Source organism: Siphateles boraxobius, unplaced genomic scaffold (genome assembly GCF_051911475.1).
Source record: "Siphateles boraxobius isolate OS27281-9 unplaced genomic scaffold, OSU_SipBor_1 9, whole genome shotgun sequence".
NCBI classification, from domain to species: domain Eukaryota; kingdom Metazoa; phylum Chordata; class Actinopteri; order Cypriniformes; family Leuciscidae; genus Siphateles; species Siphateles boraxobius.
The window spans coordinates 16,366,536-16,392,500 of record NW_027509219.1 but is presented as its reverse complement, the minus strand read 5'-3'; the positions used below and the strand labels follow the sequence as shown (position 1 = coordinate 16,392,500).

Here is a 25,965-nt window from a genome sequence, read left to right as displayed (position 1 = left end):
TTACTTCCTCCTCAATCTCTTGTGGTGATTTGATGGCAATGCTCAATAAATGGACTGGCTCTGTCTGAAAAAAATAAATAAAAAATGACATATGAAAACGGACAGAAGAAACATTACAGTGGCGCTCATGGTTAAGTAAGGATGATTAAGATCTTTAATCCTCTCTCTCTCATTCTCTCTCTGACAATAAGAGCAGAGCTCTTGTGACAGGGGCCAAATGGCCCTCTGTGAGCCAGCTCTGTCTGTCTGCTTGTATTCATCAGCTGCAGATCCGTTACAGGATTGGGCAGCATCTGGGTGGGATGGGCGGTCTAGCAAAAGTTTGGTTGCATAAGTAGCACAGCGACAGATTTGTTTGAGCATCGGGATCAGCCCAACATCGCAAGACTAGCTCAACCAATGAAGCTCAAACTATCTTTCTCTGTCCAACCAATGAAAGTCTGGGGAAGGGTTTTGGAAATTTGTTTGAAAAATTATGATTATTATTTTCCTTTTAAAAAAACTTACTTCATCTCTGGTTGTGGAGGTAGATTTTTTGGAGATCATAAAGGGTATATCATCCATACCTGGAAAGAGAGAACAATATATAAGTGATAATGAAGTGGTTATTACTGAAAAAACAAACCTGGACTGGACACCTGCAACTTATTACACCAAAAACAAAAATAACTAGACATCCCCGCAGAAACCCCCCCAGCCAGAGCCAGCCTAAGCTGACCAGATAAGACCAGCCGTACCAAACCAGCCTGCTAAACCAGATATGACCAGGCTGGAAGACCAGCTAAAACCAGCCAAATAGCTTATTATTTGATCAATTATTTTATCAGAGAAGAAAAATATTGTAGAGACATGAAACTAGTACAGTGCAGGGACTTGTTTGCCAGGGACAATAGTCAAATATACACTTTCCCAGACAGCAACATAGTGTCGGCCCAGATCCGGCCCACATCTGCTGTTTGGGTAACTCCACTAAGGACAAATTAGAGAGCATTGTAATACAATTCAAAATATTAATAATACAAATAAAACCAAACAAGTAATATTCCAAATAAACACCTGCAATATACTGCACTGTTTTCTTTGTTCTGAAAAATGCATTTGACTTAATCTAATAGCCACAAATAGCAGAAGACGGAAAGTTCCCGAATCCCTTCGGAAACTCGCTCAGACAAAGCGAGATGAAAGCCTTTTTTATCCTCCACTGTATTTGAGTGCCCCCCCCCCCCCACTCGCTCTCCTCCCTCTTTCCCTGTTAATTACTCTTGATTATTCCTGATCCTGTCTTGTCAGGGAGACGTTCGACTCTAAAAACAAAGCCCCACTCGCACACGTCGAAAGAAAAAGGGGAAAGAGAGAGACAAAACATTCGCCGGATATCAATTTGCATGAAAATGAGCCAGAGTGTTCGGCTCTCGGAGAGAAAGCGAGAGCGGGAAAGAAAGAGAGAGGTGGATTGAAAGAGGACTTGCCAAGAGTGCGGTGGTATAATTAGCATTCTACCAAACAAACGAGCTTCAACAGAGCTATAATTAAGCAGGCCTGTAATTAAGTGTATGCCCTTTATCATAATGATCATGGTTAAAGCGCCTTTGATGGCTGCCAGTGGGTTATTAACGGCGTAACCCTGCGCCACACGGCGCCCACGCAAGAATCAGGGTGTCACGACTGTCAGGCTAAAGAGCGCCCCTTTGTTTATCAAATACATTAGAGTCCAAATTAACACAGGGTGACACGAGCGCACAATAGCTTCCATTGACTGAACTGAAGAAAATGTCCATCCCCTCAAAAAAAATCGGAAAGTGCCCAAGTTTGCTCATGGAAAATATATTGAGTATGGCAACTAACAGCAGCACTATATATTTACAACAGCACATGTGATCTGCTGGCATAGAAGTAGCAAACCAGATGACTTTTCATAAGTTACCTGGAGGTCGACAGTGTAACATTTACTGCTAAAGGCTGGAAGAATATCTTAAACTGTCATATGGTTTCATTACCTTGGCAAAAGCTGAATGCTTCTTTGTCCCCAACTCTTCCACAATGTGTTCATTATTCTTAATAAATATCTGAACACACATAGGATGTCTTGGGGAAAAGGTGAACATGTTATAAATGATGACAAAGTCCCCCAATCATGAGCTCAGTCCACCCTGGCAAAGGTTAGGCACTGCATAATTAAAGTACTATTTGTATTTGTGTAATGATGTGATGCTTTTTTTTATATTAATTTATTCGAAAATGCGATTCATACATTCAATTACTTAAATACACCTCTTCTATGATGGGCACATTTCATCATAAAATGAAACTAGTTTTTTTCATAATATATTATTATTATTATTTTTATATCAGTTGGATCAGTAAGGATAATTAGTTTGGCATTATTTATTAGAATTACAAAATAACAAAACAACTACGCTACTTACTGAAATATTAATAAAGTTTGTCCACAAAATCAAAGCCACGTGATAAACCAAAAAATAAAAAACCTCATGTCAAAAACATTAGGACCTATGTTGGGTTTTCATGTTTTAATGGGTAATTTCCATAGACATATTGATTTTTATACTGTAGAAACGATGTATTATATCCCTTAACCCTACACATCACAGAAAACTTTCAGCATTTTTATATATTCAAAAAACATCACTTAGTATGACTTGTAATAGGATTTTGTATATTGCCATCCTTGCATTACCCCCCCCCAAATACATTAGAGCATTACCCCCCACACACACTTTAGTAGAATATTTAATTTTTAACTTTTAATTTGTTACATCTGGAAATTTTAAATTTTCTACTTTTTTAAAAATCGTATAAAACAACATAAATATATGTAGATATCTGAGAAATCCATTTTTTAAAAACAGATTTTACTGTGTTTTAAACTAGATTCTACATCATAGACACAGTGTATATATATATATATATATATATATATATATACATACACTGCCAACCATACGTCTCATCCTAAGAAACCTTAAACCTTTAAAGCTAAAAGAGGGCCCGATTCTGACTTATCATACAAGCTCTAAAATCAAGAGAATGATATACAAGGTTAAACTACTTCACCACAGCCATCAACGACCTACTCAAATAGCCCCTTCGGGCTTCCCTTATGGATATATTTTTAACATTGTTTTGGATACTACCTTTACGGCCATTAGACAGGCCTCTGGGAATGTATCACTCAGCTCTAGAATGGACTATTGAACAACAAAGCGCTTCAAGAGGTCATTTTACCAGCAGGGCTCGGGTAATTGAAAGGAGAATGATAACGACTTGTTTCGGTCCATAAAAACAAGTGAATAAACATGTGCTAAAGCATCACTGAACAACAGCGTGGGGGGAGAGAGAGCAAGACTGGCGGGGGATGTATTTGAATCAACAGAGTCGCTAGGAAGGCTTTGATGAAACGAGAATGCGTCCCGATGAATGAAGGTGGGACTTGAAGGCCGGAGCATTCCCTTTTATTGTTCAAGCATTGCGTTTTCAATCAGATCGAACTTAGTATTCGCCCGCCATTCATACTGGGTGTCCCACACTAATACACACGTATATCCACACGCTTTTTGCACACGCTCATGGCCTGATGGTAAGATTTGGGGGCGATTGTGAGGAAAGAAGAATGAATGTGAGTTTGGGGTCATGTTGGGGAGGAGTGTTAAGGTAATGTTTGTCCAGACTGCTGCTGCCTGGACTGAAGTCGTAAAGGTAAAGTATGGTGCCTGGCAGATTCTACTCAAATAGGTTAGACCACAGGCAGCCTGATATGTACACTCCTCTGGAAGAGCTTAACTGAGATTATAGAAGCAGCTTGAAATGTCTGTAGGTACTAAACAACCAAAACGCCAGTGTTCAGGAAATATACACCTATAAATGCAAAGTGTCGGTTGAGATCACATTATCGGAACTTTGGGTCTTTGTGCTCCGAGTAGGTTTAAAGCATTTAAAACAATTAACTTGCCCATCTAGCCACTTAATTTAATTTCCAGTAAGTACAACAGCAATCAAACCCATGACCTTGGATTTGCCCCATTACAAGCACAATGCTCTACTAGCTATGACCAAAACACCTTGTGCAGGTCGAAAAGAGCTCATTGATCTTCACAAGGTTGATGGACACAGATGTGCAGCTCAATGTTGCATGCTATCGGTTTATTCAAAACAAATACTACAATAGGGATTTTCAGTCTGCCAATACTTGATATGCGATTAGACTTGGTACACAGGTACCATCATTTCATTAATTGCTGATTAGAGTGGTGCGTTCAGCACTGGGATCGGTTAGAGTGAGTGAATGATGAGGGAGTGCTGAAGTGAGTATGAGTGTGGCTATGAGGATCATTGCCTTATTAATAGCAGTGTCAGGTGTTGTGAAAAATTTCGGCATTGTCATCCCCACAGCCCCCGAACCCTGACGGATGGTTGCTGCAGGCAGAGAAGACTTCCCTTACATGCTGCTATGAGCTCTAATCCTTCACACTTCCATTGTTGGATGCACTCTCACAAAGGACTTCCGCCAGCCACGCTCGCCACACCGACTCGCACACACATCAGATTTATACGTAGGCTAATGCTAAAAGACTGAAGGATGGAGGACTCGGTCAGCCAGTACAGCACAGTTCATGAAACAAAAAAATAATTTCTTCCCCAGAGGATGAGGGAGGGGGTGGCGGGGGTTCGCGAAAGGTGAGAAAGAGAAATTCAGAAGTTTGAAATGATATATGGCGGAATAGCAAGTCTGATTGGGAGTGGAAAAGACCCTCCTAAAAAAACCTACAATTTGTACACTAGATTTTTTTGTTTAAAGAAATTAATACTTTTTTTATTTAGCAAGGATGCATTAAATTGCACAAAGGTGACAGTAAAGACATTTATGTTCCAAAAGCTGTTCTTTTCAAGTTTCTATATATATAAAGAAATCACGGTTTCCACAAAAAACACTGCGTCAGATGCTGATAATATGGGAACGTGCCCTCATGGAACCCAGCGTCTCAGACACGTGTAGAAACACACCATACAATGGTCGATGCAGTGCGATGATGTCGCAAGGTGTGCCCCAGTGTATAAGAAAGGTGCCTGAGAACACATCATCAGCTTCTTTGTCTCCAGGAAGCCGTTTGTTTGAGTGCTATGTGAAGATAGCAGTGTGTGAAGAAAGGATAGAAGGTAAGCAGAATAATGTCAAGAAGAAAACTCAAGCGCTGTGTTTGCCCTCGTTTGCAGTGAAGAGAGTCAAGCCGCAGAGCCCAACGGCTCTAGCTCCACGTTTGCTGAGGCAGCGCGCAGGCTACGACCAAGGGACTCTCAGACGGAACTGGTAGAGGAATGTGAGGGAGTGCCCCTCTTCTCTCCTGCTGGCTCCAGTGACTTTGTGCCATAAGCGAAAGCCCTCTCAGCAGTTTCTTCCATGGAAAGTGAGGATTCATTGCTTGTCTGTGATTCTGATATAATAGATGTAGTATCAGTAGAAATGGATATATTTCATAGATCTGTTCCTTGCTCAACACAGCAAACTGTTGAATACGATGAGGTGGTAAAACTTATGACTCGTGCTACAGCCAGACTGAGTTTAAACTGGTCCGGCTCGAAGTTTGAGACTGCGGAAGGTCATTTAGGCCCTGTATCGTTTTGGTCGATTGGATCACAAGTAGACAAGGGAGAAACATTCCTGTTTACACCTAGTGTTTTAATACGTCTCTTTTGTCCACTTTCAGACAGTTCTGTCATGATTTCTTTGACGGGAGGGTTGATGGGCGGGTAAATGTATGGGTTTTTTCTAGGGCTGTCAGTTAAACGCGTTATTAACGGCGTTAACGCAAAACCATTTTAACGCGATTATTTTTTTTATCGCGAGATTAACGGTCTTTTTGGTCTAGCAAACTTTGTAGTTTTTTTTCACATGCTTTTGCAACAAGACGCGGCATGCGCGGCGCTGCGCTATGAAACCCATTCATTTCAAGGGCTTGCGCCGTGCGAGGACGTTTTGTTGCTTCGTCGACCAAAGCGCAAGTGGATCTAGCTAGACCGGAAACAAAACAACAGGCACACGCACACACACTTGTTTGGGCTTGCGTGCCGGCCAAATAGGTTAACGTTACGTTTTGAGTGGATGACGAGCGCGAGACGACGAAATGGATGCCAATAAGATTCTGAATGGAAAGTTTACTTTTAAAAAGTTGGCAAATGGTTCCATTGACTAGACCAAAGTGATCTGTGTGTTTTGTCGTTATGAACTGAGCTATCATCATCGCAGCACGTCCAGTCTGAAGTACCACTTCATGATGGCCAAGCACACACACACAGCTGATGCGAATTCTCCGCCCCCTCGTCAATATCAGTACCTCGTCAGTATTTCTTTCACCCTTTTATTGATGGACAGTGTTACATTGTGTTACAAAGAAATTATTTGCTCCAAGTGAGAATGTTAGTGTGAAATTGAACGTCTACGGTTACGTATGTAACCCTCGTTCCCTGAGTAGGGAACGGAGACGTTACGTCGGATGACGACGAATGGGGTTTCGCTTAGAAAGCCTATCAACTTCGAGTATTACAAAACGAGCCAATGGCAAAGAAATGCCATGGGTCTGCGGAATTTGCATGGCGTAACTCCGCCCCACCTCGTGGGTATAAAAGGAGGAAGCCGGCAGCAAGCAGATATGTTTCTTCGCTGAGGAGCCAAGACTGAGCTCAGGCGATCCCCGCGGTACAGCGGAAAGTGGCAGGCAGACGTAACGTCTCCGTTCCCTACTCAGGGAACGAGGGTTACATACGTAACCGTAGACGTTCCCTTTCGTTGTCACTCCGAGTTACGTCGGATGACGACGAATGGGGTTACCAGTCTAATCACGCCACCTTCTCAGCTGTCTTCCAGTGCCCTGCGTAAATCGAGATCCCTGTCAGCCTGGACAAAGGACTCCATTTATCACAGGAATACCAAGGTACACTGGGAAGCATATCCCAAGCTTAGGGGAAGTATGCAATTAATGCCAGCCCGGAGGGGGGGGACTTAGAGAATACACATATGACCCGAAGGAAGCATATGGAAAACACTGGGGTGTCCAGCCGCAGGTGGAATATTTCAACCCCAGGGGTGGCAAGGTGGCTTGCCAAGGGAAAGACACACGCTCAGAGAGGCTTACAGTGGAAACACACATGTGGGGGTCGCTCAGAGGAGGGACCATGCACACGGGAGGCACCTAGCCGACGCGCAGGCAATAGACACTGGCGCCGACGTCAGGAGTGCTGGAGGAGCTCAGGGCTTTCGGAGAAGCTCACCTGAGGAAAATATCGCACGTATCCAGTCCGTGGAGTGGAATGGCGAGCAAGCGAAGACACCTGAGCGGGTCCGGTACTAGCTGGTTGAAGCGAGTACACGAGAGGACACAGGCTCCACTCGGAGATTAAAGAATCTGGCGAATGTGTTAGGTGTCGCCCAGCCTGCAGCTCTGCAGATGTCTGTTAGCGAGGCGCCATGCGCTAGAGCCCAAGAGGACGCCACACTCCGGGTGGAGTGGGCAGTCACACCAAGGGGGCACGGTCGACCTTGCTGCTGGTAAGCCAAAGCAATGGTGTCCACTATCCAGTGAGACAACCTTTGCTTGGAGAGAGCCTTTCCCTTCAGCTTCCCACCATAACAGACAAAGAGCTGGTCTGAGGTCCTGAAACACTGCGTTCTGTCTGCATAGGCGCGGAGAGCGCGTACTGGACAGAGCAGTGCCAAGGCTGGGTCTGCCTCCTCCGAGGGCAGCGCTTGCAGGTTCACCACCTGGTCCCGAAAGGGAGTGGTAGGAACCTTGGGCACATATCCAGGCCGGGGTCTCAGGATCACGTGAGAGGAAGCCGGCCCAAATTCCAGGCACGCTTCGTCAACGGAGAATGCGTGCAGGTCCCCAACCCTCTTGATGGAGGCCAGTGCAACCAGGAGCGCTGTCTTCATAGACAGGAACTTAAGCTCGACTGATTGCAGGGGCTCAAAGGGAGCACTCTTCAGGGCAGTTAGAACCACTGAGAGGTCCCAAGAGGGAACGAGAGGAGGACGAGGAGGATTTAGTCTCCTCGCTCCTCTCAGGAACCTGATGACCAGGTCGTGCTTCCCCACCGACTTACCTTCGATGAGGTCATGATGTGCGGCAATGGCGGCAACATAGACCTTCAGGGTGGAGGGAGACAGCCTTCGCTCCAGCCCCTGTTGAAGGAAGGAAAGCAAAACACTGATCGAGCATCTCCGGGGGTCTTCTCGGTGAGAAGAGCACCAGTTGACAAAGAGGTTCCACTTCAACGCATAGACGTGTCTCGTGGACGACGCTCTAGCGGAAGTGATGGTAGCCACCACCGCTGGTGGTAGGGTACTCAAACCTGCCTCGTCCCATCCAGGAGCCACACGTGGAGGTTCCAAAGATCGGGACGAGGGTGCCATAGGGTGCCCCGTCCATGAGAAAGAAGGTTCTTCCTCAGAGGGATCGGCCAGGGAGGTGCTGTCGCGAGGAGTACTAGTTCGGGGAACCAGGTCCGGTTGGGCCAGTAAGGGGCAACCAGAATGACCTGCTCCTCGTCCTCCCTGACCTTGCGCAAAGTGTGCGCAAGAAGGCTCACTGGGGGAAACGCATACTTGCGGCCCTGCGGCCAGCTGTGCGCCAGGGCATCCGTGCCGAGCGTGCCCTCGGTCAGGGAATAGAACTGGGCGCAATGGGTCGAGTCGTGAGAGGCAAACAGATCTATCTGCGCGTCCCCGAACTGGTCCCAAATCAGCTGAACCGACTGGGGATGGAGTCGCCATTCTCCAGGGAGGGGCTGAAGCCGTGAGAGCTCGTCGGCTGCACAGTTCAGCGCTCCGGGAATGAAGATGGCTCGAAGCGACCTCAGATGCTTCTGACTCCATAGGAGGAGGTGGCGAGCGAGTTTTGACATACGGCGGGAGCGTAGACCACCTTGATGGTTGATGTACGCTACAGTGGCGGTATTGTCTGAGCGGACTAGTACGTGTTGACCCCAGAGCAACGCCCGGAAGCGGTGCAGGGCAAGGCGTACTGCCAACAACTCGAGGCAGTTGACATGCCACAGCCGCTGGGGTCCTGTCCAGGAGCCCGCAGCAGCATGTCCATTGCACATGGCGCCCCAGCCCGTGGTGGAGGCATCTGTTGAGACAACAACATGCCGGGAAGCTCGTGCCAGGGGGACACCGGCCCTGAGAAAACCGAGGTTCGCCCACGGGGTGAAGAACTGACGGCAGGTCGGAGTAACTGGTACTCGGCCTTGCCATGCCCACCTCGGGACTCGGTCGCGAAGCCAAAGCTGAAGCGGTCTCATATGAAGCAATCTGAGCGGCGTGACCGCGGCTGCAGATGCCATATGCCCCAGGAGCCTCTGAAAAAGTTTCAGTGGAACCGCACTCTTGCCCTCGAATTGTCTTAGGCAAGTCAGCAGTGACTGCGCGCGCTCGCTCGTAAGCTGTGCGGACATGGCGACCGAGTCGATGTCCATACCGAGAAAAGAGATCCTCTGCACGGGGCAAAGTTTGCTCTTCTCCCAGTTGACCCGAAGGCCCAGACGGGCTAGGTGCCGAAGCACTAGGTCCCTGTGTTCGCAAACCTGATCTCGAGAGTGAGCTAGGATCAGCCAGTCGTCGATATAACTCAGGATGCGAACCCCTTGTTCTCGAAGGGGAACAAGGGCCGCCTCGACGACCTTCGTGAAGATGCGAGGAGACAGGGCTAGCCCGAAAGGGAGAACCGCGTACTGGTATGCCTGCCCCTCGAAAGCAAACCGGAGGAACAGTCTGTGTCGAGGAAGAATGGAGACATGAAAGTAGGCGTCCTTCAGGTCGATCGCTGCAAACCAATCCTGGGGCCGTATGCATTCGAAAACGCGTTTGGCGGTGAGCATCTTGAACGGCATCCGGTGAAGGGAGCGGTTCAGCACGCGCAAGTCCAGGATTGGCCGTAACCCACCGGTTTTCTTGGGGACAATGAAGTAGGGGCTGTAGAAGCCGGACCTCATCTCGGCTGGAGGGACAGTCTCGATTGCACCCTTCGCCGGCAGGGTGGCAATCTCTGCTCTCATGATAGGGGCATTGCCACCGACCAAAGTGGAGCGGACTCCCCAGAAGCGGGGAGGAGACCGTGCGAACTGAATCGCATAGCCGAGCCTGACGGTACGCGCGATCCAGTGGGACAGACGGGGAAGCTCTAGCCAGGCTCCCAGGAACTGAACCAACGGGATCATGCGAGCCACAGGCGTCCCCCCGGAGGGGCAGTGAAGCGGAGTAACTGGCCCAGATGTGGACGGCATAGCGGCCCGGAGAGGGGGCACAGTTAGCAACCGCGCCCTGGCAGAGGGGCCAGGGGAGGACCAGGCTGGTCGTCCCGCGGGGGCCTGCTCTGCCAGGGGTCTGGCGACAGAGGGTGACAGGGGGGAAGCGGTCCGTGGACGGCACGCCATGTCAACCACCTCTGGGACAGAGGGGGACGAGGAGAGCACGGCTTGTGGGCGGCGCTCTGTGACGTCCGAGAACTCTGTGCTCAGAGACGGGAGAATCAGCTCTTTGGAGAATAAGGATTCTTCCCCGGCCCTCCCCGGGGAAAGGAGTGGTCCTGCTACCAACTCCTGGAAAGAACTGAGTCCCATCTCTGAGGAGCCCAACTCAAGAGCGCCGCTTAACCCGGCGTGTAGCGGGGTGCGGGGCTGGAGAGGACTGTGGCGTCCAACCGTGGCCTCCAGAGCCGACCCGGGTGAACGGGCGGGGTGGGAGCCGCGGGGGGGCGCCCTCGGCAGTGGGCAGACCGAGGGATCTGAGCGGACGGCGGGGCCGTCGGGACAGAATCAACCTCAGTCTGCTCCATCGCCGAGGTGCCCGTCTCACGAGCGCCGCTTAACCCGGCGTGTAGCGGGGGGCGGGGCTGGAGAGGGCTGTGGCGTCCGCCCGCGGCCCCCAGAGCCGGCCCGTGAACGGGCGGGGTGGGAGCCGCGGGAGGGCGCCTTCGGCGGTGGGCAGACGAGGGATCTGAGCGGACGGCGGGGCCGTCGGGACAGAATCAACCTCACTCTGCTCATGGGCGGCTGAGAGCTGTTGGGCAAGCCCTCAACCGCACCGCCGAAGAGGCCGACCTGGGATATGGGAATGTTGGACAGACGGGTCCGCGCGACATCCAGCACATCAGACAGGTTCAGCCACAGACTGGTGAGCATCACCTGACCCAGGGAGCGTACGGCCACTTTCGTCGCTCAGAGAGCAAGGTCAGTGGCGGCGCGCAGCTCAGTGAAGAGCCCTGGGTCAGTCCCGCCCTCGTGCAGGTCCATGAGTATCTGGGTCCGGTGGACCAGCAGAATGACCATGGCATGCAGTGAGGCGGCTGCCAGTCCCGTGGCGCTATAGGATCTCGCCACAAGCGTAGACGAAAAACTACAGGCCACGGGCGGGTGCTTAGGATTGCGCCGAGAAGAAGCACTCTGAGGACACATAGCATCGCAACAGAGCGTTCAGCCGGGGGAACCCCAGTGTACCCATGGGCAGCGGCCCCATCGAGGGGAGGAAAGGCGGATGAGATCAGCGAGCGGTCCCGAGAAGACAAGGAGGTCTTCTTGGACTTCGAGATCTCATCATGCACGTCCGGGAAGAGAGGTATTGGGGTTTGCCGTGGACGAGGGTCGGCGGCCTTACCCAAAACCCATCGTCCCAGGAAAGCATGGCCGTCATCTCCGGATCAGACTCAGGCACAGCCGTATGCACACCGGAAGGTGGCAGCTGTGACGAGCCCTCACTTCCAGAAGACTCAAACCCACCTAGTGATGCTGCAACAGACATGGCATCTTCCTCTGTAGCTTCAACTGAAACACGCGGGCCACCAGAGGGTAGACTCGCGGGAATCAGCAGTTCACTAGCGGGCACCGTCATTGAAGAGGGGGGCTGGGGTCACGGACACATAGTCGGCGCCTAGATCCAGACCGTAACCCTCAGGTCACCCTGGCCACCAGCCGAAGATCGGGGGGTGGATGAGGGGACTCTCACTCTTGCGAGTTCACCGAGTCTCGACCTAAATATGACGCGATGATCACGTTCCCAGCGAGAACATGAGTCACCCACGAGCGCTGTTCAAGCATGATCAAAGCCCAAACACACTAGACAGCGCTCGTGCCCATCAGAGTCCGATACCAGTCCGCTGCAACCAGAAATGCACGGGCGAGCCGTCTTTAAAAAGACATGCCACATGTAAGCTCTTTTAGTGAGAGAAAACTCAAGTGTTGAAGCACCCGGGGAGAAACGCACCGACTGTCAGACCACTGCAACAGATCAGCAGGAAGCACTCTCTCGCCGTAGATCGCCGTCACACCAACACTCGAGGTACTCGTTTGTAAAGCTGACAATTCAGAGATGGCTTGTGGAGAGAAGAATACACTTGGCTCCGAAGCGAAAACATATCTGCTTGCTGCCGACTTCCTCCTTTTATACCCACGAGGTGGGGCGGAGTTACGCCATGCAAATTCCGCAGACCCATGGCATTTCTTTGCCATTGGCTCGTTTTGTAATACTCGAAGTTGATAGGCTTTCTAAGCGAAACCCCATTCGTCGTCATCCGACGTAACTCGGAGTGACAACGAAAGGGAACACAGTATTGCCTATGATGTTTTCAATAAAAAAAAAATTGCACAAAGCAAGCAATCCACTTTTTTCATGTTGATAAGAGCATTAAAATGAGAAAAAATAATGAACAAAAAGAAATCAAGAGACATTTAGAATAGATAAAAATGTGCGATTAATCGCGAGTTAACTATGACATTAATGGGATTAATCGCGATTAAATATTTTAATCGTTTGACAGCACTAGTTTTTTCAGATCTTTCGATCTAATGGACAAAATAAACCCGTGCGGTTTCCATAAGAAGGGGCCTGGAGAACACGGAAAAACTTACGGAAAAAACCTTTTGTGGCTGTTCGAACACATTCAACCACATGAGCGTCTACATTGAAAGCAATCCATGCTAATGCGTTTTCGACTACCCCTGAAAGTTGAAAAGCTCAAAATTTTTAGACCTCGCTTACACCTGTATTTAGTATCGCCCACTTGTGATCTGGTCAACCAAAATGCATCTAAATACCAGGTGTAAACAGGGTCTTAGATGAACAATATCTCCGGACTCATAAGAGTGCAGCTCCAGTGAGCCTTCCCCTTCTCCCAGACCTGCACACCATGTTGTCAGGTGTGTGGAGACATCCATACTCAGTCTGCATGGTCCATTCAGCTTTGAGTTATATGAATCTAGAGGGTCTGAGTGAGCATGGTAATCGGTGGATGCATTGGGTGGAAAGAAATTTAGCGAATTACCTTTCTCCGGGGACAAAGGCGCAATAGGAGACAGCCATACACATATTGGGGTGCTGTTGGTATGATGAAGAAAGTGGAGGATGGTTGAGCCTTGCTAAGACCTAAGCTCTCTGTCCACTTTTTCATTCTTTTCAGCTCCTCCTAGATCGTCTGTGCCCTTTCCAGGAAGAAATTCCTGGGGAGAAGATAAAAAGGCGAGTGTAGCTAAAGCTAGCTCTCCTTCAGAGGAACCGAATCAAGTCACACACAAATCTTGAGAGTGATTGAGCAGGGACACTGTTTAAGAATGCCCCCTTTTCTTTCTTTTTCCTTTCTTCTAGTCTCGAAAGGGAACATCTAGGGTTACGTATGAAACCCCGATTCCAAAGAAAGGGAACAAGAAGCTGCTGAAGGATCATGTTACACTGAAGACTTGAGTATTAGCTGCTGAAAATTCAGCTTTCCCATCACATGAATAAATTATATTTAAATTCAATTTAAATAGAAAACAGTTATTTTAAATTGTAATAATATTTTACAATTAATTACTTATATATTAGTAATACTCAAAGTTAACAAGTATTGGTCAAAAGAAAATTTATAATAAAATAAAACCAAAAATAATACAAAATACTATAAATGACACACACACACACACACACACACACACACACACACACACACACACACACACACACACACACACACACACACACACACACACACACACACACACACACACACACACACACACACACACACACACACCTATATATGATATACAGTAAATAATAGTGGTTTAAAATAGTGAATTTTAAAATTTGCATAAAATATTTATTTTTAAATCATAAAATATTAAAAAAATTAATACAAATATAAAACAGGGGAAATATATATATATATATATATATATATATATATATATATAATTATAATAATAATACATATTAACAACAACAAAAACAGCAATACACTTTCTTTATTAGTAGTATTAGTTTTATTTTAGTATTATACAGTATGTGTACATTATATTACATTGATATAGACTTTCTCTTGCCATGCACCGTTATATTTAAATATTTGACAAAATGTTATTATTATTACAGTTTTTTTCGATTGCTAAACGACAGTGAGCACAACTGAAGCTACATGTGCAAAACTCTAACTACAGTCTGCACAGCAGCAGTTCATGTGGACCAAACTCTAGTTCGTTTTTCATTGCTTGAACAGTTTTCAAAGCTCTACACACTTATCCCATGACTTTAACCACAACCTGCACAACACTGTGGATTTACAGCACTTGGTTCAAATGCTAACACACTGCTGTCAAATCTGTGAACCACACATTCAAAACAGAATAGATTTCAGCCTTGTGCCTTTCAAACACTGCTGACTGCAATTTCAGCTGAAAGGCTAAGCAGGCCTTGTTTGTTATTTGTTCAAATTACAGTATGTACTTTTAGTTTCTACCTTTTTTTTCTCATTACTTTAATTCCGTAAATTACTACAGACTATTGAAGCAAACTGCTAATTTTCATTTACCTTAAAGAATTATGTTCTAAAAATTTAAATAAATAATGAAAAAGTATGTCACTCTTTTCTTTTAAGAAAATATTCTCTTGTATGAAGTCACTGAAATTGTTCAAACTGAAAAGATGAAAAGTTTGTATTTTCTGTATTGGTGTTTGATGCTAGTGTTTTTACTCTCAGTGTGTTCTGAGTGACAGTGTGTGTTATCTCAGTGAGGGTTGTGCATAGTGTTTGGCTGCACTGAGCCTGTTTTGAGCCATGTGTTAAGAGTTGTGTTGCTTGGAATGAGTTTTGCAGGTGATGTGAACTGTTTAGCTCAGGTGACTGTTGGTAGTGCAGACTGTAGTTAGAGTTTTGCACATGTAGCTCCATTTGTGCTCACTGTCGTTTAGCAATCGAACAAAACTGTAATATATATCTATATTTATTTATTTATTTTTGTATTATGTATCCTGGCTGAGGAATTATGTATATTATGTTGTTCATGTTTTGGGTTTAAATGTCACATGCAAAACATCATTATTTTTCCTACATTCAGGCAATAAAAGTAATTAATGCTCTTTCGATACAACTATTCAGTCCTTCCCCTAACCTTAACCCCTTCCCCTTACCTTTTCACCCCATAACACGCATTTAATCTCCTCACACCCACAGCTCACACTGACAACATCCAGCCAAACCACAGGAGAGCAACAGCCGACTGCAGTCTGAGTCACTGCAGCAGCAGGTCATGCATAAAGGACAATAGTGCAAGTGGATATGAAAACTGGAGAAGTTGATAGGAAGGGAGGTATACCCAGTGGGTGTGAACTGCAGATTAGACACGGGATAAGTAGAAGGACCAGGGCAAAGATGGGACGCTTTAACCCTATGGATATCCCTACAGCTCTGTCATCAAACAGACAGTCTTCCACCAGCAAACCTTCCTGCTTTTAAAGAAAAATTGTGTCCGCCGCTTAAAGACATCTTAGAGACATATTGTCATTTATTTTGTCGCCTGGGTTTGCCATCTGTGCCGTTCCAATAGAGGCTGCCTGGTGAAGCCAGAGCTTGGGCGAGGAGGTCTGCCCGAGCCCCTCCAAAGCCCAGCCTGGTCATTAGTCAAATTGCCTAATGAGAGAGAATACAAATGGCCCCCTGCCCTGACAGGAGGAGTTTTGGAAGTGTCAGTGCTCCTGACCCGTGCTATGAGAACAGATGATGGCTCACTGCTATTTTCAGCACCTTTTAATGACTCTGTCATGGCCCTTGCCATCCCTCCTCTTTTTGTCTGATTTTATTCATTTTCCATCTTGACTTTGTATCATTGTGCATCGTACAAATGCATGATTGAAGTGAGAAAATCAATATTTTGCTTTAGAGCAACATGGTGCTTGGTCTTGCAGAACAGAAAACCCAAATGAAATGTAAGACAGAGATCTTATAAACAAGTACAACCACATGAGCTATTCTTTTGTTGTAAGACTGTGAGACCTTTTTACGAGCTATTCAGAGAAATGCGGCAACACAACATTTTTGTGGACTAGTTTGGACAAAAACATAAAATCTGTCATTATACTCGCCCTCATGTCGTTCCAAACATTTTTGAGTTTCTTTCACATTTTGGATAAACATACTGGTTGCTGTTTTCCATGTCATTACAACAAACAGGGCCTGAGGCTTCACATAGGACACTATAATCCTATATATGTCTTTTAATAGCTTTGTGCGAGAAACTGGAAAATTCTTCCACACCATTGGGCTGTTAACAGATGCGAGTTAAACTTAACAATGATTTTGATTAAAAAGAAAAGAGTCGCAAGGAGATTCTTAAAAATTCACCTTCCGTGATGGATGGAAAGTTCTACAGGTTTGAAACGACATGAGGTGGAGTAAATTGTTGGGTTTAAATTTTTGGGCGAAGAGCACAAAAAGTGAAAGAGCGAGAGGGAGAGATTAGAGAGATAAGGGGGCGGGGGAGATTTATTAAGTTTATTTAGAAGAGAATTGTTATTTTTCCATCTGGGTGACAAGTGGTCCTTGAAATCTGGTAGAGGGTTGGGTGCCAGCAGGCATCACCCACTGGGCACTGATCTATCTGTCTTCCAGAGTGAAAGAAGAGCCAAATGCTCCAACTGAATCCTGGCAATAAGCACTTAGTTCAGAAATACTGTAACGTAATGCAATCCCAGCACCTATCACCTGTTCCATTCCATAAGAGAGGTCAAGAAACATTAGCTTTAGATACAAATAATCTTTAATATTGTTTTTTATTCCTCCGTGGAATGATAAAGAATGCATATTTACATAGAGATAAATACTAAATACTAAAGTATGCTTTCACAGGATGCTTACAAGGTCTTGGTCCAGTTCATATGGTTTCTAAGCAACTCAGTCCATTTGAAATGGTCTGGAGTATGGTTCAAGTAAACGACAAAACTGTTTACAGTTGATATGAACACAATCTGTACTATTTAACAGAAGTGAGTCACTAATGAGGTATAATTTGCATTTTTGCACCTGGAAACACATAGAATTATGCATTTGGGCACACTTTAGATTAGGGTCCAATTCTCAATATTAACTAAGACTTTTGCCTCAATAAACTCCTATTTACTGCTTATTAATAGTTAGTAAGATAGTTGTTATGTTTAGGTGTTGTGTAGGATGGGAAGGGATGTAGAATATGGTCATGCAGAATAAAAAATTAATATGTGATTTCTAAGTACTAATAAACAGCCAATATCCTAGTAATATATATGCATGCTAATAAGCAATTAGTTAATAGTGATAATTAACCCTAAACAAAAAGTGTTACCATGCATTTTTCTCAGCTTTTATCTCAGAATAAATTGTCTTTAAAGAGCAAGTATTAAACATAAACACAACAACTAAGTATATAAAAAATGAAGCAATATAAAATAAGAGCAATATTAAAAAACAAAAAATAAAAACAAAACAAAAAATAACATAAAAACAATCAAATAAAATACACATAAAAATAAAAACACACACAAAACAATTTGCAATAAACAAAATAAACAGACACAATAAAAAATGCAATCAAATAAAACTCAAAACATAAAATAGACAATACAATAAAAATGCAAAATATAATAATAATAAAAATGTATATATAAATGTATGAATTGAACTGATTTGGCCCAAGTGATCTATGGATTTGTCTATTGTACTAGAGAGATTAGTACTAGCTCTGGCATGTGAGAGGTCTAGTGGTACTGTAATTCTAGCATAGTGATCTGAAGTTGTTTTGAGACTCTGAGCAAATGAGCTCGGCCTCTCCAGAGCATGCATGAGGGGCAGAGCTGGCAATGGACCCACCGCTAAATTGCGTGTGCCGGATGGGCCGCAGCAGAAGGCACAATTACATCAAATCCCCTCTTAATTAGCGGTTCTGTGGGTATGCTAACTCACCATGCTGAAGCAGGAGGTAGGGCGTTCTTGGAAAGGGATGCTGAACCATAAAAGAAAGAGAAGCAAATTAAGGCAAGAAAGTGGTGTTAGGGTCACGCAATAGGGTCAGTGCCCGTATTTGTGGGCTACAGTCAGTGTGAGAGCTATTTTGAGCTGAGCTAGCATCCCATACCTCTACTTAAGTTGCACTGGCACTCTACAGTAGACAATCACTGGCATGGAGCCCCAATAGATCCCCTCAGAGCTGGGGAGTGTTATTAAGTTTTCCATGTTGGCGGCTGCAGGGCGATGTAAAGTGGCACCTCGGGCTGGTGAGTAATGATGTGTGCCAGGACTCAGGCAGGAGGGATGACAGCATGAGAGGCCTCGTTGGCAGCCACTGGTGCAGCCATAGGACCATTCATCATCTCTTTAAACCAATCTACCAATGCCGCACCGCCATTCCTCATTAATTATGCTAAGCATTGTAGCATTACGTTCACCGTGACATGAGGCTCAGTAGACACTGTAGCTCAGATGTGTCATTGAGAGATGAAAGTATGTGCATAAGGTTTGACAGCTGCAGTTTGGCCTAACAACAGTGCATCTACGACACTGAGCCCTGAATGAAGTAGCCAAATGCGGTAATGGTGCAATAGCCTGATTCACTTTAGATGGTTGGATGTCCATTTCAGGAACTATACAGTGCAAGGAGCATAGAACACTGATATAATATAAAGAAAACAAAACAAATAAAGATAAAACACATAAAAAACAAAAAGCAAAAAGAAGAAAAACTAAAGCAAAAACAAACAAAACACCAAAAACAACATGAAGCAAAACAAAACAAAAACAAACAAAACAAAAGAAAACAAAACAAAACAGGAAATTATAGAGAAGACCCCTAGAGAGCCTCATGACTGTCAAGGTCAACTCTATAATTTTTTTAAAAAAACGTTTTACTACTAAGTTAGAGTTAGTTGGTTTAGATTGTAAAATGTCATGTGTTATAATACCCCCCCCCCCCCCCAAACATTTTTTTTTTAAATAAAAATAAAAATAAAAATCTAGAAAAGTAATTAATTAATTAATTAATCAAATAAATAAATAAATACATACAATTTTGACAACACATACAATAGTATGCTGTCTACAATAAGCATTTATTTTTTAGAGCATGGGTGTGGGAATTTGTCAGTTTTTAGAAAACAAACTCTTTATAAAGCTGTAGATGTGTCTCAAAATAATCGAGACAAAGCAGGCAGCACACTTTCAAAACAGCCTTTTGGGGGCCCACTTCCCCCTTATCAGAAATGGCTCCATTCCCCGGAATCTCATTGAGAGTTTAAATCGCACTATGTATTAGGGGCTCGTTAATAACCAACTTAACGAGTCCACAGACCCATTAAAAGATCTTTAAGAGCATATTTGATCATAAATCTCCTTAACCTATATTTAATGGCTGGATTTCGAGGGAAATATTTTTATCAAGTTCTAATTAGATGTGCGATAACAAAGACTGCTGAACATGAGGGCAATGGGAAGGCTAGACAGGCCCATCTATTGAGGGCGGCCATGTTTGATAGGCTGGAGACTAATGAAGGAACAGATCTTATTCTGGGCTGGGAGATGGACGGCTGAGGAATGATACCCCGGACTGTGATTAGGCCCACAGGCACGTGGTTCTCATTAGTCTTACGATTGACTTAAATCTCCAAGAAACTTACAGACACATTTAGAAAATAATAGAAGAGCACATTTATATTTGTAGCATGAATAGAAAAGAAAAAGACTAAATGTTTCTCCACAGGTAATGATAAAAAAGGGGATATTAATTGTAATGCTAAATAAATACATAAATATCACATCAGAGTCTCGTGCACCTCAAATAAGCTGTTGGGGGTGGGGTGGGGGCAGCAGTACTCTGTCAATTATTGTTGGATGTATGGATGGATGAAAACTCCAGCCAAGTAAACCTAAAAGGTTTTTATTATGTTTCATGTTCCATTAGCCCCTTTCACACATACAGTCTTTACTGGTGAATTACCGGTAACAGATCATGTGTGAACCGGACCTTTTTAAATATACTGGTAAATTGGTTTCGACAATTTACCAGTAAGCGAAGTTGTAACATTACCAGTTAATTACCGGTATATGCGCCGTTTGAACGCAGAATGAAGAATACCGGTATTATGCACGTACGAGGTCAATGATTTGGGCCAATCAGAAGCCGTTGAAAGAGCAACGGCTCTAAGCCATTGCAGATGACATGTTTACCTCAGCACTATTTACAAATATCTTCAAATTGGAGTGATAACGAAACTAAAGCTCTTCTCCTCGTCCAGGTGGATGAAGAGATTTGTCAACAACAGTTAGCGATACTGTCAGGTATGATAAAATAACTAACCTTCTACAGGAACAAGGCATAAACTTCCGGTTAATGACACCATCACAGAATTTAACGGTATTTTGGTACTGATGTGTGAATGGTCTGTTACCGGTAAAAATCAGAACGCTGTTGCTTGTGTGAACAGCACATTTTTTTAATTTACCGCTGAAGTCTTTCTGGCAATTTTATGGTAATTTACCAGGATTGCTGCGTGAAAGTGGCTACTGACACTATGAATTAAAATGAACGGTAAAACTAAAATGTAAATGTAGAAGTATATTTACTCTGACAATAATTATTGTAATGCCTTTGCAATGTCAGTTGCCAGCATAAAAAAAAGCACGTAAACACAGATCAGACTTAAAATGCTACATACATGTAACAGAACTCGAAAAGGTCGAAGACCCTTGGTCTCCCCCTAAAGGAAGACTGAGAGTAAAGATTCTAAAATCTGGATTAATCCAGAAACAAACATTTGGAAGCAACATCAGTCACAGGTTTAGTGGTGTATGCTATCATGCACACAAGCCAAGCAAGTTGTAAACCGACTCTACATTTTCCTCAGGCTCCCTCTACGTAGGCCACGAGAATAAATCATTAATGGCTTTTTTCGGAAAAGAAGCAGTATGCAGTCTTTCATGCCCTGTCGCCAACCTGAAGTCCTTGGCTCCCTTTCAGAACGGTTTTATTGCCCCGAAATTGCATGGTTTAAATCGTGTACCCATCGAAAGTAAAACACAGCAGTAAATCTGGTCTATGTCTATCCCCCTCCTAGTCCCCCCACCACCACCCATCAAATATCCATACACAATTCATTTAGGGCAATTTAGCTGATGCTAAACAGAATCAAGGTGAACTTTCAATAGGCCCTCAGCTATGAGAGAGGAGGAGCAGAAAAATGGTGGCCTAGCTTTGGGGGGTTTTAATCAACTAGCTCCTCAAGGCTAGCCATCCAGCCATGGAGCAGCCGCACTTAGCAGATGAGATTTTGTGTCGCTAGCCCGAGTGCGTGTTCTCTAATCCTTCAGCCTAAAGTGTTTTGGTATTGTAAAATATGGCATCACGGGTCTAGAGAGCTGCTGGGCTACATGAGATTAGAGTCACGATTAAAAGGCTATGGGATCCTCTTCGACTGCCAAGCGCTAGCTGGAGCGCTAGTCACGGCGGAGTCTGCACCCGGAGATAAGATGGAACTTTTGTTTGAAACCTGATGAGAGGATTCCTAATGAAAGTGCTGGCCCAAAAATAATCTTTTTTCTCTGTGTTAGTCAATCAAAAAAACAGTGTGGTCGGAGATGGTAAAAAAAAAAAAAAAGTGGGGAAAAAGAGAAGTCATTTTGCATTATCAGTGAGCACCATCTGGAACAATTAACAAAATTCCACAGAACTCGGAGGATCAGTCATATTGGCTTATTAAAGATCCTGAATTATAGCAGCAATAAATCCGTGGAAAAATGAAGCGTACCCCAGCCTGTCATCACTATTTTAACTTCAAATATGCACGACTATTCGATAAGGCTGAAAAGAAGAGATTAATATATGCAAATTAAGTCAAGCATTTAAAAAAAAAAACCAACAACTGTCTGCCATTTTTTTCCTGTCTCTTATTACGAGCCTTTATGTTTTATTCATACACCAGCTCACCTGTCATTTCATAAGCTCTAATATTATGGGGGTATTATTAAAGTGCGTAAAGTGGCGCTTTAATTGGAAAGCTCTGTTGCATTTTCCAATTATTTGGTGCAAATTAAAAGCAGATGCACATACTTTAATAAGGGGAATAATATCAGTTCCGGAAAATCAAAAAATCATTGTCAATTGCTCTGATATTTTGCAAAGGTAATACTGAAACATCTCTGTATTTTCATCCCTCTCTCCAATCACCTCTTAATTGATCTTCCTTTAATGCACTAAAGAATAATTGATTGGCACTCTATATTATATTTAATAAAGGGCATTGTCATCCTTTTTTGATTAATGTAATAGATATGTTAATTCAAGTTAACTAGAGGATATTGGATATCTGTGAATATTTTATGAATATTCCCTGTTTTTTTATAGACCGGGATGAAAATAAAAACATGGCAAAAGTCAAGCTCTTAACCACATATAATACTTACAAAAGACGTTATCAATTTGATTTAGAGAGTCACAGCTCATATGACCACACAATTCATTTCTGAGACTTCATTAATGAACCCCCCCCCCAAAAAAAAAAGAATATATTCAAATCCGTCACCTCACAGATGTTACAAACGGACTCTTTTTTCACACTGATTCCTCCGCTAATTAGGAAATATTTCTTTCAACCCATCAAGCTAAATGAAAAATAAATGACACCAAAAATCTGCTCAGCTTCAAAGAGGCAGTGGTGAAACAAAGTAAGAGGTTGAGAAGTCTAGAAAGACCCAACTTGTTAAAATGAGCGTGGACTGTCAAGTGAATGAAGGTTGCCAAATCTATGTGAATTAGTTTTTAATACTCTGGTAATAAATGTCAAAGCAACTGCACCTCAAATCCACACATAATGTGGCTGACGATGACAGATTTCCCGACATGTCGAGTCTCCTATGCTGGGATAGTCGTTAATGCGTCTTTTTTTTGTTTTTTTGCATGTGTGTGTTTTGTTGGGAAGTGACGGAAGGTTTAATCAAGAAAGCAGGCAATTCATCAATCCTGAAGGAGCTGGTGCTACGAGCCTGACAGAGCGCACATGGTTTTAGCCCAGCTCAAACCTGGCCAGCTGTCAACATCCACACACATACATACATGCGCATATGCGGAGTCCCCAACGATTAAGGTAAATCCAGCTGTCTGTTCAAAACCCCACATTTGCTCTTCAGGTCAACTCAATTAATGGAGAAGTTCAAACAATATAATGCATAATTATTAAGCATAATATATATATATATATATATATATATATATATATATATATATATATATATATATATATATATAAAATTACAATTAAATGTTATATAATATTTTGTATAATACTAGATATGAATGTGTGTTTGTGTATATATATATATATATATATATATATATGTGTATACACACACACACACACACACACACACACACACACGATCATGATTTTAACAATAAAAACTACAAAATTCTGTGGTAAAAACCTGTTAATTGGTTAGCAGTAAGTTTCCTTACTATATACGATAAAAAATGTAATAGATGTACATTTAATGTACTTTTTTTTTTTTTTTTTTTTTTTTTTTTCCTTTATTTATTTTTAAACAGGGACAATGCAAAATATACATTAACCTTAAGAGGAGAGATGCATTTTACCAGGTTATAGCACTTGTGCTAATTTTCACCTGTAGTCCCTGGGCAGGCTGATGTCAACAGATACACATATTAATAAAATCATTCCTCTCAAAAACAGCACAACACTTTTAGAGTTAAATGCTGTTAAATTTACAGTTTTAAAAAGTAAAGTAAAAAAGAACAAGTAATTGTATTACAGTGTAAAACTGAGTAATAATGAGTAATACAGTGAAAAAATTCCCTGCGTGACACTTTACAAGTGATGTATTTTCGTTGAAATAAATAACTCTCCTTAGTTTTTATGGAGGCTACATTAGGGTTTTATATTACATCTAATGTTGTTAAATGAATGGTTATTTCACTATTTTAGGCCACGCCCACACGAAGCCAGAGCTTTCCCTATCCGATCTTTTTTTTCCTCGTTCTAAAAAAACAATCCATAAACACGGCGCCGTCTCAAGAAATATCTGTGTACACACAAAACCACTGAAACCGATGTAGTATTCATGTCAGACCAGTATGAGGCGATGTATTTCTGACACAGATACACTAAAAACAGAGAAGAAGACTTGCGCATAAACCTTGCGCGCTGTATACAATAATATTAGGAACAGTAGCTTCTTTTTTTCTTTCTTTTTAACCAAGATTGAACAATATGAAAAACCATAAATGGCCGGTACAAAATAGGAATGAGTCACGATATTCGATTAGTTAGCAGACGCATAAAGCTTGCCACAAAGAACCGGCAAATAGCCTAATCATTATGAATGTGTCAAATATAGCAAGGAGACATTTTAATTATTTATTAATAAACTAGTGTTTTCTGTGACGATGCTGACTCGCCACCTTCACAGTAGGTGAAGGTGCCTATACAGATAAATGCGCACTTCATACGGATTATAAGAGAGTTGTCTGTTTCTTTTCGTTTTGAATTGTTTTGTTTAAAAGTAGACATTTCAAGCTTAGATATATTTCTGAGTTTCTGTTCATTTATGAGACAAGCTCCAGTTCATGTGGGATGCAAGTTATATCGCGACGGCGCCTCCGTGTCCTGATGGCTATTGTCTGCTATATTTGCTTCTTATTTATTAAATCCAGGTAATTGGTTGATGAAACATTGATTAAAATTAAGATACAATTTATACAAAACGAAATTCACTTTAAAGAAAGGCTTTATATAAAACAAAACTTAATGAAGTGGTCAAAATAATGTCTCGATATTGCACATCTTATGATTAGGCTACTCACGCTGTTCACTTTTCATATAATCAACATATATGAAATGGAAAAAATAACATATTATTTAAACATAAATATGAAACTAACTTTTATTTAATGGCTACAACATGTAGGCCTACAGTACAGAGAAATTTTATGTCGGAGCGAACGCCGTGTTACCGGTGAGCATGAAGGGGCAGAGGTGCGTTTTTTGAATAGGCTAATAATAAAAATAATTCCCAGTGATCGTCGAATATTATTTTTGCTTGAATTGCCCATCCCTACAAAATACGAAATGTCTTAATCAGACAAAATACAAGCATCATAGCATAAGAAAGAAATATAAACAAATAAAGAAGTAAAATAAAGGAATAAAATAAAAATACATTAAAGTAAGCCTAAATAATAAATAAAGAAATAAAAGAGGCTCAGTAGCTTCTGAAGCATAAACTCAAGCAAGTAGTCGCAGTTGTTGTTGCTGTTAGCCTACTGATTTAGCGCGTCTGACTAGTCGACACGTGGGGTGATGACATCATCGTTTCACAAAATATACGGATTGGCCGTGCACACGAAGACGCAAGGGTGTCGTTTTCAGATTTATCCACCCTGGGACCCGGTTTCAAAAAATAGCGGTTTCGGTCTCCCAAAACGCTGGATCCGTCTGGACGAAACGCTGATCCGATAAAATTTGTTTACGTATACAGCTAAACGCGTCTCCGTGTGGACAGGGCTTTAGTGTCATGTGTGTTTCCATGATGGTCTTGTTACCACCTGTTTTTGGTGGTTGTACAGGAAAGGTACAAAACAGATATTAGTACTTCAATATGTTGATATATTAACATT

At 43.1% G+C, this 25,965-nt stretch overlaps 1 protein-coding gene across 5 annotated transcripts in view; it reads right to left on the bottom strand.

The window, feature by feature from the left end:
- Positions 1-25,965, bottom strand: part of mvb12bb (multivesicular body subunit 12Bb) — an 85,951-nt gene that overhangs the window by 4,921 nt on the left and 55,065 nt on the right. For 2 of the 5 annotated variants that reach the window (XM_077222866.1, XM_077222867.1), the window contains exons 8-9: positions 508-566; positions 5-64 (exon numbers count right to left, since the gene is read on the bottom strand). The exons of 1 other annotated variant lie outside the window; for it this stretch is intronic. In XM_077222866.1, coding sequence (XP_077078981.1) covers positions 5-64; positions 508-566 — 119 coding nt within the window. Of the gene's footprint in view, positions 1-4; positions 65-507; positions 567-12,929; positions 13,504-18,251; positions 18,292-25,965 lie in introns of those variants that run through there. 2 more of the 5 variants (XR_013201055.1, XM_077222868.1) reach the window with 2 other exon arrangements.